Below are 14978 nucleotides of genomic sequence, written 5' to 3'. Positions count from 1 at the left end.
ATGCCACCTTTTGAGCTATTATAAATAATGCTGTTTTGAGCATTCATATATAAGGTTTGTGTGGACATAACTTCTTACTTCACTTGGATGTGTTTGTAGTACCATTGCGGTGTTGTTTAAATATTTATATCTGTAATCCTTCTGAAATAGATTTTCGTTTTAAGCGGCCATACCAGTACCAAGTTCTTAACCCTCACTGAATTCCTCACAAATAATACTAAGGTGATATTAATTGATAATTTGCTCACCAGTTGATTCCAAATCTAGATTATTCTTGTAAATATGCCTCTTTAAATCCATAGTTCGAAGGATTGAATATTTAATTCTTCAAAACTTGAAAGTTAAGTACACAAATATTAACTACAATTGATAATTAAGTGGGTTTGAACATTTTACTTTATTAATGTTAGGAGGAATAGCACTGCCCTATTTAGTAATAAAACTCTAATGGTTGGAGAGTTTTCTGTGCCAGGTTAACTACATACTATGCTGGACCCATTACAACACGAAATTATAGGACTCTGCCCTATGATAGTAAAAAATCTTCCCTCCTCATGGGTCTACCATTCCAACCCATTCAATCAGGCATGCTCCAATGACTTGCAATCTATGCAAAAGATGTACTAAATACCTGGGTACAGGGTGGACAAAAAGTCCACAATAAGAATGACAACCAAATAGTATGTGACACCCCTTAGGAGAACATAACTTTTCTCTGACTGGAGACTCCAAAAGCCTCATGCCTGAATCCTGACCCATTCCACGCCCATTTCCAGGATCCCAGTGACATTGGAATATGATGGCCAAATGTTAGAGTCTCCTCCACATATACAGTGTAGTTGTTACCCTTGAAAGAAGGCAAAGCAGTCCTGGGACAGGACTGGATAGGCCAGGTAGGGCACAAGGTGTCAGGAGCAGAGAGCAGGTGGAAGAGAACCTATCATGGACCAAAACTGGGAGATGGGTCCCGCAAGTCAGCCAAGGCTCCAGGCCCCATTGTCTTGCTCAACTTCCCATAAAAACACACAATCAAAGAGAAAATGACCAAGAATCTTATGGCTTATGAAATCATCCTGGCTTCAATGCAATTTCTTAATTTGGGGGAACATTGTTGGAGAATTTGTCTTTTTGAAGTAAATGTTTAATCAAATGTGATGCTGAACTTTTTTTAAAAAAGATTTATTTAGGGCCCTCCCTGGTGGCGCAGTGGGTTAAAGCACAGCACAAAGAAGCTTAAGCCACTTCCGCATGAGTTTGATCCCCGCCTACCCTAGAGGAGATCCACATGGCGAGGCAGACCTCTCCTGACCCGCCCGCTGCTCCCCTCAGCAGTGTACTTTGTCGATCTGCCTGTTCTGCTCCCCACTCTGTCTCTGGTGAATCCTCTCACCCTCTGCATCTCTGGCCTGTACCCCAGTTCTGTAAAAAAAAAAAAAGATTTATTTATGTATACAAGAACTGGGGTACACGCCAGATGTGCCCCGAGGGTGAGAGGATTCACCAGAGACAGAGTGGGGAGCAGAACAGGCAGATATACTTAAATATGCTGCTGAGGAGAGCAGTGGGCAGGTCAGAGAGTTCTGCCATGCCATGTGGGTCACCTCCCTGGCCAGGGATTGAATGCATGCTGCTGTGGCTACAGATAACTTCATAGTGCTGCACTTTAACCTGTTGCGCCACCAGGGAGGGCCTGGTGCTGAACATTTCAAGTTAAATGCACTTTAAGTGTAACTGCGTTGTCTCTAGTTAATGGCATTATCAATAACTTGTGCTCTCACTCTTGTTCTTTTTAATGTATTTTAGTTTTATTTAATGAAGTGAATTATATTTGTTATTAATCAAACCATGATGTTCTGCAGATCACTAACTATTATTTTATATGATTTTGTCTCCATTGCTGGGGTGTAGTATTTATTTTCCTACTATACTCTTACAAAAATGCCTTTTCCTTACACAGGTCCATTGACATTAGACTAGCTAATCTCTCAGATACACCTGGTGTTGAAAAGCTTGTCAGCACCCTCTTGCTGAATAAAAGTATATTGGAAGATTTAAAGCAATACAACGAGGCACGAAGAGACCCTGTAAGTACTTACTCTGACCAGACCAGTCTCTTCTTCCCCACTCATGTAGGCTTAACTCCCTAATTTCTCCTTAGACCCCAATTGGAGAATCATGTGTTAGGGAGTGATGGAGCTGGAATTGGAAGATGGAAGCCAGAAGAGAAAGAAAAAGAAACAGATTTAAGGAAATGAGGATTGATGGTCCCCCCGTGTCTGGTGTTTAAGGGAGTTGATCAGGTACCCTAAATCCTTATTATGGGAATAGAAAATTGTGACTTGATCCACACAAGTATCACAAAATGAAATAAGATAAAAAAGACAGAATAGACGAGTCTGATGTAGGCTAGGGACCAGTAGCTCAGGAAAGGACTCAGTGCCCCTCTGGTAGCACTAGCTATCAGACTTCTAGGAGAGAGGCCCTATTTACTATCCTACTGGGTGGTGATCTGTCCGGATTCCTTTGTTGTGCTGCCTGCCTCTTCATGGATTGGATAGACTGAGAAAGATTCTGTGTGACAATTGTTGGGTCCTCTCTCAGATATAACTATACTATGCTTTCGTCATGAAGGACAAGGTTGTGGTCCTTATGTTAACACTTTCTCCTTGAGGTGCATGCCAGTCAACTTCATCAGACATGTAATAATACATGTAGTTAGAGAAATGCTATCTTAAAACTTTTTACTGAAGTATAACTAGGGAACAGTTGATATGGATTTCACAAGTCAAATGTATCATGTAATTTCTTTCAAGGAAAAGGCTAACCCTAGCCTGCCAAAAGTCTCCTCATAGTCCCAGTTAGCCATTTTCCTCCCAGGTTAATACTGCCTTGAATTTTAAGAACATTTATTAGTTATGCCTGTTTTAGAACTTTATATAAGGGTAAATTGGTGTATTTCCTATATCAAAATGCTTTTGCTTAGCAGAATGTTTGTGATAGTCATTCATTCTGTGGCCTAATGTATTTTCATTGTATGAATATGCCATTTTGTTTCTCATTCTAATGTTGAGGTCACTGAGGAGTTTCTAGTTAATTGGATCTTTTAAATAGCCTTTTAATTAAATTTTAAATCATTAGGCGGAATATACCAAATACCAACACAATTAATCCTTAATATCTATATAGACATTGAGTTAAAATAAAAATAACCCCAACCACATTTTTTTTTTTATTTTCTTATGGCTTCTATTGGACTTTTTGTATTTTCATTTTTTGCCCTTCCTGGTTCACCAGTGCAGTATGATGTATACCCTGAGTCCCAAAGTGTAGATTTAGGGACTTTATGGCCTGCAAGGCATGAGTTTTCATGAGAGTTACCCTAGGAAATCCCATTCCTAGGTTTCACACAAAGGATGTTAACATATTTAACTTGAAGGGATATGTACTTCTATGTTCATTGCAGCACCTTTTATAATAGCTAAGTTATGGAAAAATCCTCAGTGCCCAAGGGCAGATAAATGGCTTAATCAGGTGTGGTATATGTACATACTGTTATACTATTCATCTTTAGACAAGATGAAATCTTGCCATTATGGCAACATGGGTGAAACTGGAAGGGATAATGAGATAATAAGGAATAATAAGTTAGAAGAAAGACAAATACTGGCTTATTTCACTCAGAAGTGGAATATAGAAGTAAAAAAACACAGGGATATACAAACCAAGTCAAAATAAACTACAGAATCTGACTGTACAATTGAGGTTAACAGGTGGGGAAAATGAGGGTGAGGAATAAAGAGTGGAAGGCACCCAGTAGGCTGGTGGCTGCCTTGGTGGTGGCTGTGGTGTGGTAATATATTACATCTGAAAAAGTGTGATGATATGTCTCTGAATCATATGTGGTGTTTTATTCTGGTGTATCTCATTAAAAAAGAATACATTTAAAACCACTTTCAATATCATCTCAATAAAAAAAAAACAATACAATTAAGTTATTTCCATAATAAAAAATTAATTTTCACTGTGTTAATAGTCACATTAATGGTGCAAAAGCAATGGGGGGGGGGCAAATACTGGGATATTCAAGTTTGGCTCAAGGCAGGGGCACTGAACTTCCCAGTGGTCTTTGAGTTCTATACCACCACACACTCACAATAACAACAGGAATATTAATACATACCAACAGAATGGCTAAAACCAAAAAAGAATGATGCCACTAAATTTTGGCAGGACTGGGGATATTGGATCATTCATAAGCTATGGGTTGGAATATAAAATAGTACCAATGTCTGGAAAGTATTTGTTTTTTTAAAAACACAAGAACGCAGCTATCATATGGCCTTACAATTGTGCTTCGGGGCACTTGTCATAGAAAAATGAAGAACTGTACACCAATGTTTATAGCAGCTGAAATAAGCCCAAAAGTTCTTCAATAGGTGAATGATTAAGCTATGGCATGTCCTTGCCATGGAAGACTACTCAGCAATAGAAAGGAATGAGCTGTTGGTTCATGCATCAGCTTAGATGAATCGCTAGAGAATTATACTCATTGAGAAGAAAAGTCAGTTTCCAAAGGTTACATACTGTATGATTCTGACTAAATGACATTTTGGAAATGGCAGTTAGAAGTGGAGTTTAAATTGCTTGTTTGCCAAGCTGCAAAAGGAAGGGGTTGTCATAGAGCAACCTAAGTGATCTTTGTGTGGGTACTGTTCAGTTTCTTGACTATGGTGACATAAACCTACAAGGGAAAAAAGCTACTACTGACAAACGGAAACACACACACACAAAGCAACAATGTACATCCCCTGCTTAGACTAGAATTTTGCAAAATGTTCTCATTAGGGGATACTGGGAAAACAGTATTTTTTCTCTTCCTCTTTTTTTTTTTTTGTATTGAGAGAACATTGGTTTATAACACTGTATATGATTTAGTGGTGTAGGATCACAACTTTCAGGTCTATGTTGTCACACCCACACTCACCACCAGGCATCCATAGTTTTCTACCATAGCCCATATGTCCCCTCCACACTTCGCTCTCTTCTCTCTTTCCCTCCCTCCTACCTTTGTCTAGATTCTACAATCGTAATTCTAGGGTTTGTCATTACGTTGCTTTTTGTTTCTCTATATTCCACAAGTGGAATATATATTCCACAAGTGACAGCATCCAGTATTTGGCTTTCTCCTACTGACTGACTTTGCTGAGCATAATCCCCACCAGTGCCATCAACGTTGTAGTACATGGTTAGAGTTTATTATTATCATCATATGTATATATTTGACTAGTTTTCCATTGTGGGTATATTCTACATGTAATCCACTCCTCTGTCTTTGGGCACCTAGGTTGTTTCCATAGCTTGGCTATTGTGAATAGTGCTGTGGTGGATAAAGAGATACTGTACAGTATTCACCCCTTCTCATTACCTTTTTGAAACTAGAAATCTATTTTATCAACTATAAGTATGACTGTTCCTGTCTTTCTTTAGGTCCCATTTACTTCTAGGATTGTTTTCCAATCCTTGACTCTGAGTCTTTGTCTGTCTTTGGTGCTCAGGTGCATTTCTTGGAGATGGCAGAAAATTGGATTTTATTTTTTCTCTCTCTTTTTAAAAAGATTTATTTATTTATGCATACAGAACTCGGGTACAGGCCAGAGGTGCAGAGGCAGTGAGAGGATTCACCAGCGACAGAGCAGAACAGGCAGATCTACGAAGTACACTGCTGAGGGGAGACAAGGGTTGAGACAGGAGCGGTCTGCCTTGCCATGTGGGTCTAACTAGCAGCTGGGCTAGTTTCTCTTAGTGCTGCACTTTAAACCTGTTGTGCCACCAGGGAGAGTCCTGGATTTTGTTTTCTAAACTAACCAGCCACTCTGTTCCTTTTGATTGGTAAAGTAAGTCCACTTACATTTAGGGTGATTACTGATGTGTGAGCATCTGTTACTGCCTTTTTATCCTTAGTTTTACAGTTCTATTTCCTTGTCCAGTTTTCTGTGGATGTTCTTCTCTTCAATTTAGATATGAAATACGAGAATGATATTCAACATTTCTTATCAGGGAGGTCTAATTTTTGTGATTCCCTTCACCTTTAATTTGTCAAAGAAAGCCTTTATTCCTATCTGAAGAAAAGTCTTGCAGGATAAAACATCCTTGACTGGCAGTTATTGTCTTTATTTTGAATATGTGATTCTTCTATCTTCTTGCCTGTAGTATTTCCTCAGAGAAGTCAGGTATAAACCTGGTTGGAATACCAGAATTCCTACAATTCCCTAATAGGTTAGCTGCTTGATTTTCAATAGCCAACTTCAATATTCTTTCTTTGTCTTGAGCTTGTAGAATTTTCATCATTATATATCTTGGTCTGGGTCTCACTATATTTTAGGTAACTAGATGTTCTTTTGACTTCCTGGACTTGTTTATTTAGTTCCTACTCCAGCTTTGGAAAGTTCCCCTCCTTTATTTCATTGAGTAAGTTCAGTGTTCCCAGCTCTCTTTCTCTCTCCCTTTCCTGGAGTACCCATTATTCTTATATTGCCTTTCCTCATAGATTTGGATAATTATTGAAGTGTCTCTTCATTTCTTTTCCTTTGTATTTCTTTTTATTCTTCCACCCATATTCTTTTTTCACTGCAAGTTATGAGATTCTCAAAGTCTAGTGCCCCTATGGACCACTTTAGATTATTCTCCTAGGAATGAAGCAGGGTACCTCATCTGATGTCATATTCTCCTCACTCAGTCTATATTATTTCTTATGACTGCTTGTGGGTCAACAGTTATCTCAATAGAACTTTGAATCTGAAAAGAAAGAAAAGTCAGTCTTGCTTGAAGAAGCAGTAAAAAATATTAACTTCTTAGGTCCTAACACTTGAGAACTTGTATCATTGGTATTCCATGTTGCAAAATGAGAATTGCACATAAGCCTCTTTACTTCAGACTGAGGTGTATTGGTTGTTTGTTAACAAACATATGACTTAGCAATTGCATTCCAAGGCATTTGAGGTGTATGCTGAATCAGCTGCCTTTTTTGTGGAGTACCACTTTTATTTAAAAGAACAGTTGGCAGACAAAATATGGTTGTTTAGTCTTTGGTAGTTGACAGGTATTTCTCATATGTAAGAAGTGAGGTGAGCCAAAAAAACAACTGGCAGTATTTGTCTATAATATCAAAATTTCAAGAAAAAACAATGTTTGAAATTTAGTATCTCCTGTTGTAAACCTGACAGTTTTACAGTCTTGAAAGAACTTTTCTAATGGCATGAACAAAACCATATATAGTGTTTTGATATCTTATAATGAAATAGGGCTACAGGACACCTCCCACAGGCACCAGGGTTAAAGTCTCAGAGCTATCAAGCTATCACCAGCCACTGCCATATGGTTTCAATCCTAGGCCAAGGAGCAGATCAATCCTACACCGGGTGCAGCAGATCTCTCCTGTCTCACCCACTTCTCTTAGCAGTATGTTTCAGTTGGTCTGCCTGGTCTGATCCCCATTCTGTCTCTGGTGAATCCTTTTACCACCTCCAACCCCCTCCGCTGCATCTCTGGCCTACACTCCAGTTCTGGTATATATACATAAATAAAAATAAATCTTAAAGAAAAAAGAAATAAGGCAATATTTGTAAAATTCCTGTAAACTGGTGAAGTAAATAAATGATACATAAAGTTTCAATTTCATGCATGAGTAAAAGATTCACAGTGCAGAATGGATAGATACATTTTAATTTAATAATATATACAAGGTTCATTGATAGGTCTTCATATTCCACATTTGCAACTAATCTTTGAAACACTACCACTTGTTGACTTTTGGTGGAGCATCACAGAATATCCATAATTATCTGAAAATTATTTAAATACTTTTCCAATTACTTATATATGTGATACATATTTTTCACATATTTCAACTACAGTAACATATTGCAACAGATTGACTGCAAAAGCAGATATGAGAATCCAGCTGTCTTTCATTAAGCCAGACATTAAAGAGATTTAAAAAATAAACCATTGCTGCTCTTCCCTCTCAATATTTTTGTCAAATTTTAAAATTTGTTGTAACTGAAAGCAAAAATTAATAAGCAAATAAAATTTTTTAAACAATTTTAATTTCTACTACAGAAAAGAGTGATATTATTATATCATACGCATAAACCAAAGCTCTTTGGAATTCTCGGGGCATAGGTGTCCTGAGATCACAAAATTTGAGATTCATTGATTTAAAAAAATCAAGTTCCTGAGTCAAGGGACAATGGTTAGAATCACAGATGCATCCTTTATTACCTATAGAACATGGAAAGTTACTCAATCTCCCAAGACTTACTTTCTCAGAAATGAAATAGAGATAATGCTAATACTGGGCTCGTTGGATTGGAGTGAGGATTAAATAAGCATGGGGAGGTAATTTAACTTATTACCTGGCCCAAAGGTAACTGTTGATAGGTATTGTCTCTATCATTGTCCTTATATGATCAGTTAAAGCTCAATATTGACTACTTACAAAACATTGAGAACAGTTTTCTAGAGATTTAAAATAATGTTTTTATCTTTTCAGGATGGAACACCACTGCAGGCATATGTAGCTGAAGTTGCAGGACAAATAGTTGGCATTGCAGTGATCAGAGATGAAATGGTAAATTGTAAAATGGATGTTAGTTTTCTTGATTGTGCCTTTTTACATTATGAATTTACACACAATGCCTCTTTTGAAGTTTCATTTTTACTTATTTAATATGAATGCCTCAGAATAATATAAATGATCATCTGCTTGCATCTCATTTGTCCATCTTTCAAAAGATTGCCACTTTTCTCCGTTCAAAATATTTAAAATATTATAAAAAGTTCATGAAAATATCACAAAGGAAATAACATGAAAATATTCACATTCAAAAAAATTCAAATAACCTTCTACCATTACAAAATAAGTCTCTTACTTTTCCCAAAGGATTACTACTAAGTTAGGCATTTATCTCTTCCAATATTCTTCCTTGCACTTAAGTTACATACATTTTGTGTGTGTGTGTGTGTGTTGTCAAATAGACATCTAATTTTATTATTTTCCAATGCACAATTATTCCAAAGTATTTATTACTGAGTAGTCTGTTCTTTCCTTACTGAATTAAAATGCCACCTTTACATTATTAAATTTCCATGTGCCTGTGTCTATTTTTAAACGCTCTATTCTGTTCTATAGATTTTTGTTGTTGTTGTTGATACCTTTTACATTAGCATGTGCTTTGATATCTGGTCAGGAATTATTCTCTCATTTGTCTTCTAAATTTTCTTGGTTTATTTAATACTTCCTTTACCTGAAAACGCTTGTTAAACTTACCATACAACTATTTGCACCTATGTGAATTTTTGAATTTTATAGAACAATTTAGGCAGAATCCACAATACTGAACTTCTATTTTGGAAAGTTCTACAATTCTGGTAGGGTTGTCGAATTCTTCTGGTGTCTCAGAAAAATTATGTGACTTTTTTTTGGGGGGGGGGGTGTACATCCTCTACAATTGTCCATCTTCTATCCCAAGGATCCTGGTCTGATGGATAGCATCACAGGTATCTTAGTCTTTTGACTTCCAGTTGGTTTTGACCAATGGGGAGCCTTAATGAGAATAAGGGGAGAGTAAGCTGGCTGGTTTCTCAACTGAATTCCCAACCTTTTCAAGGCTATCTCTTCTCTGTAACTGTCTTTTTCATTTTAACTCCAATAACCAGCACCACATATTTCACCCTTCTAGAGTGGTAATAGTTTGTTGTTGTTGTTCTGCTATCTTTCTGGTTTCCCTGGACCTTGCTCTCTTTGTAAATTAGTCTCTTTGTTAAAACTACTTGCCGTTACATTAATTGGAACATACCATCTATTTCTTGCTGGTACCATCCTGGACATTAATGATTTATTTTACATGTTTTATATTTTCCTAGATATTTCACTAACACTTTTTTCCCTTGTATTTTCCAAATATTTATTTTGTTACATTTTGTGTTCTGTGATCTTACATCCAGCCTTTTTTGAAGTCTCTCATTAACTCTGAGAGTTTTTCAATTGATTCCCTTTCTAACACAGTGTCACTTCCACCATTATCTGTTGGTCACAGGAGTCAGATTTCAGGGATAGAGAAATAGATTCCACCTCCTGATGGAGGTGTTGTAGGGTCACACTTTAGAGAAACATGTAAGATGGAAGATATTATCATTACATTCTTTGGAAAACAGAATTTACATCATCTTTAAACACCTGTTTTATCAATTTTACTAATATTTAGAATAACATTGGATAGTAGTGTTCATAATGGATATTTTTATGACCTTCATGATGTTAATGGAAATGATTTGATATTTCATCAACTTAATATAAGTTTAGGAAATTTCTTTTACTAAAAGTTTTATGATGATCAAGTGTTGAAATTTATTAGATGTGCTATTGGAATTTATAAGATGTTCATGTGACATATCCTTTGATATATTCTACTTTATCCTCATTTTAGCCATTTCTCTTTTAACTCAATATATTTTTGAGTACTTCTTTTAGTAAGGGTGGTAGGTGGTAAGGTCTCTGAATCCTTACATATACAATCATTTTGTCCTCACATTCGATGCTGATAAGTCTGTATATGAAATTTTATGCAAATTCTTTTCTAATCAGAATTTTGATGTTTTTATTCTCATTATCTTCAACATCACTGATAAAATATAATGTGATTAAATAAATATATGGTTGTTTTCTCTTCTGAAAAATTAGTTTTTTTCTTTTTATTGCTGAAAGTCTAAAATTTACCAAGAACAATTTTCTGACTCTATGATTTCACTATTATTTCTTCTCTTTCATTTTCTCCATTCTCCTCTTGAATTTCTTTAGGATGGATGTTTGACAGAATTAATCCTTTATGGTCTTTTAACTTACTTCTTATACTTTTTATGTCTTGTACTTCTTATTCCTCATTCTTGGAGATTTCCTAGATTTTTGTCTTCTGGATCCCTAACTCAGTCTCCAACCATGTTTGTTCCTATTTCCAGATTGCTTCTGAGATTTTAATTTCAGGATCATGTATTTAATTTTTAAGTCTATTCCATGTTCTCTTATTGCTGCTTTTTTTTTTTTGGTATCAGCTTGTTTGTTATGATCAAGAATTTTTGTGGTATTTTTGAGATAGATATTTAACTAGAATTTAAAAAAATTCTGTTCCCTGAATAACCCATTTTCTCTAGAGTAACTTGTATGTTTCCCCATTCTTGCCTTTTACATTTTTCATTTTTCCTCAAAAGTCTATCATGTCATGAATGAAAGATTATCAGCATGGATGTCTGGCACAAGTATCCCTGACAGTTGTGTGTATCTGCTTCTCTGTTGCATCTCTCCAGTCACTGGGAGAACTGCCCACCCCTCTGTCTAGTTGGAAGGGGGCATGAGTTGTCTGCCTTCCTCTCATGGTGCTTGAAGATAGTACTAGTAGGCAGCAGACTGGGACCTTAGAGTGACCCAAGGTAGGAAGCATAGTCCAGAAATAAAGAACTTTGGTGTGTTTCCTTCTAATGTCAAACTTCCTTACATTTTTGCCTCATATAACTTTAATTAATTAAAATTAATTTTTGTTTTTACTTTAGAGGATTTGGGGTAGTAGGAAAATTAGATGCACATGGCCCATCTGCTGTTTTGAGCTAATAACCTCTGTTGGCTCATTCATTGCTTTTTGTTTTTCAGTGATTTTACATTTCATTTTATTTTATAATGAAGGAAAGTTCCTTGATAATTACAGAATAGTCTTAGGGTGTAAAGGCAGTTACAGGTCAATGCAGACTGAAAGATTAAGCATTGCCAGAATTGTTCTCAGTTACCACACTGGGCATCATTACTCCAAACCCCATTTCCTTTCTACTTTGTGGCAGAAGCTGAAAGATAAGTCTTGGACACAGATTTCACAGGTTTTCAGAATTTTCTAATGCCAGACTTGCTAATCACAGAGTAATTCAAGTTTCTTGCATCTACTAATTCCTGCTCTTGAAAGTGTGTTTTTAGGAAAATTTTACTTTGGAAAGTAAAAGCTATACAGAGATGCTTTGCAATCTGCTATGTTTTGATTTTTTTTCTTCATAGCAAGTGTGTTTACTTTCTGTCAAGAGAGAGTACCCTTCTCTGAATTGTTCCCCCTCTTCACATTGTATTCTGCCAGGAAGTAAAGCACGGTGGGCTGATCCAGAGCATAGTTAACATGGATGAAATCCTGGGTTCTTCCCACCCATGTGGGACCAAAGACTGGTGATGAGAACCAGGCCCATGGAAATACAAACAAAATTAATATTAGGTGAATGTACTAATACACTTCGTTCAGATTGTCCTTAAGGTTAATAAAATCACTTAAAGAATCTATTTCACTCACTTGTGGCAGCTAAAGTTTCTGGGCAGAGCTTAAGAAGGTCTGGTCCTGAATGGGGTATGATGTGACAACATCTACCTGGCCTCGTGGTTGAATATCAGCCTTTATGTCCATATCAAGAGGAGGCTCGTTGCTGTCTATGAAATAACCGTATTTCCACATTAATAGGTGAATGATGTATAGTAACAAATCCAGAGAAACAGTGGGTGTTTGTCCATTCTTGAATGTTCCACATGCTCAATCAACCATGCTGACCAGCGCATGCTCCCCAGTGGAGGCTGAAGGCTCTCTGAATTTTTAGTAGCCAGGATAAAAGGAACACATTCCAAAGCTGGGTAGCTGTCATTGGTAAACAAGCCATCAGAACATGTGACTTTCAGGAAACATAATTTTTCATTAAAAAAAAATTAACAACAAAGACAAATAATAGGAGAGAAAAACACATTTCTTACCATTGTACCTTATCAATGTTTAAGAATTTTTAGAAGACTTTTTCATCACAAAATGCCTTCCATTTGTTTAAAATATTCTTAGGTGGTCTTTCTCTTCTTCTTTTCAGGATATCGAGTACATTCGATCCCATTACAATATTGAGGATTTCATCTACTTCAGTCATCATCAACGCGAAGAACATGGACACCTGTATCACTTTGCCCTGAACCCTATTTTTCGGCACTACACAAAGTTTTTTCTGAAGGAGATCCTCCGTTTAGGCTATAAATCCTGTCTCTACTACCCAGTTTATCCCAAATCTAGGAAAGGCAAGGTAAAAGAATGTAATAATTGTAAAGAATTAAAAGAATTGTAAAGAATGTAAAGAATAATTCTCTTTTCCTACAGATCAGCATTCATAGCTTCATTTGCGTTGTGTACAGATTGTATTCCTTCCTTGCTTGATGAATTTTGATTATAATATGGCTCTGAATTTCAAATGGCCATATTGAATTTGGCCCTTTTCTTAAACTACAGCAAAAGTCCAGAAGGCTTTGAATTTCTGAAACAATCACACCAGCATAATTAGTAGAGCAATTTGTTGGCTTTTCTATATTGACAAAACAGAGACTGAAAACTATGCAAAAATGCTCTAAGGGACTTGAAAATCAAATTAGTTCTTATGGTGCACTAGTGAAACGCCAAAGTGATACAATTGTGCTCTTCAAGAAAACGTTTTAGGAATGAAACCATAGAATAAATCAGTTATATTCTATAGACTGGCATTCGATCACAGCATTTCAAATAAGCAGTGTAACCACTCTGCCAAAAGGGTGATGGATAAAAAGTAGAGTATTACCAACTGAAACTTCATATATAAGTGCCTGTGTGACTTGCATAATACTTGTTATGCTTATAACAGGGAACAGTTCTGTAACAAATATATCTATTGTGCATGTATGATAGATGCATGTATACACAAATAGCAAGCTCTTCTTAGTCTTTCCATTTTGCTTTCACTTATCTTGCTTTTGTCTTTTTCATAGCACTTTTCACTAGTTAAAATTATATTTTTTGATATGAAGGTGAGTTATTTGTCTGTCTTATTCAAAGCTGTACCCCGAGTACCTGAAAGAGTTGTGGAATCGCCAGGGCCATGTTTTGGGTGATACTGTCTTGGTTCTTAGAGTTCCTCCTTGTCAGATATAGATATAAAGTCATCAGGGGTCCTCTCACCAAAGGCAAACGTCCTGGTATGAGGAACATACTGCTGAAAACAGCAGGCAGATATTAGACTAGCGGTAATAAGCTTTGACCTGCGGGAACAATGGAACCCTATCCCCCACCCAGGCAATAGTCTCTGGTCACTCCACTGTAGTTTTACATCCCCAATAGCTGCTTCCCAGTGCATGTTCACTCCCGGTACTCAACGTTAATAAATACAAGGTTGCTTTTGGATGGGGGCTCACATTACTTTCGGTGCAACCCCTCTAGGCTTCTCATTGCTCCACATGGGTTTTGAGTGCTCTTTCCCTCATCCTGCGAGGTGGCAGAGTCACTGTCAAACACACACATGTGCACACACACAGACACACACAGGATCATGCATGGTGTCCTGGTTATTCCATAGATAGCATCGAAGCTCTTCTTGTTATGGACCTAAAGGCCGATATTCAACCACAAGGCCAGGTAGATATTGTTGCATCATACCCCATTCAGGAACAGATTTTCTTAAACTCTGCCCAAAATCTTTAGTTGCCACAAGTGAGCTAAATAGATTCTTTAAGTGATCTCATTAACCTTAAAGACAATCTACATGAAGTGTATTAGTACATTCACCTAACATTGATTTTGCTGAGTGTATCTTGTTTAGGCCTTTTGGAGCTGTACAGAGGGGGTGGGGAAGAAGAAAGAACAGACAGGGAAAGGTTTTTAGCAAGATGTAGAATATACTGTAGTAGTGATTTTTTTTTTCTGTAAGATGCAATGCAAAGCAATGTAAAATGCCCTAGATTTGAACTAGTAAGATGGGAAGGTAACAGTTTTGTTTGAAAAGTCCTGATCCTGCACAATTTCTTTTTATTTTGCATTTGGCCAAGTGCCAATTTGGTGACCTTCAGGATGTGATATTAAATTCTTAGTTTTTATTCACAGCGCTGCCCACATGAGCCA

The 14978-nt window shown here is 36.7% G+C and overlaps 1 protein-coding gene across 1 annotated transcript in view; it reads left to right on the top strand.

Annotated features, from left to right (window-relative positions):
* Positions 1-14978, top strand: part of CFAP61 (cilia and flagella associated protein 61) — a 267799-nt gene that overhangs the window by 99098 nt on the left and 153723 nt on the right. Inside the window, exons 14-16 of the mRNA XM_004687139.2 lie at positions 1958-2084; positions 8552-8629; positions 12934-13140. Of these exons, the coding sequence (XP_004687196.1) occupies positions 1958-2084; positions 8552-8629; positions 12934-13140 (412 nt within the window). The remainder of the gene's footprint in view (positions 1-1957; positions 2085-8551; positions 8630-12933; positions 13141-14978) is intronic.

This window comes from Condylura cristata, unplaced genomic scaffold (assembly GCF_000260355.1).
Source record: "Condylura cristata isolate star-nosed mole 26May11 unplaced genomic scaffold, ConCri1.0 scaffold00022, whole genome shotgun sequence".
NCBI classification, from domain to species: domain Eukaryota; kingdom Metazoa; phylum Chordata; class Mammalia; order Eulipotyphla; family Talpidae; genus Condylura; species Condylura cristata.
The sequence above is the reverse complement of the archived record's forward strand: the minus strand, read 5'-3'. Positions and strand labels throughout refer to the sequence as shown.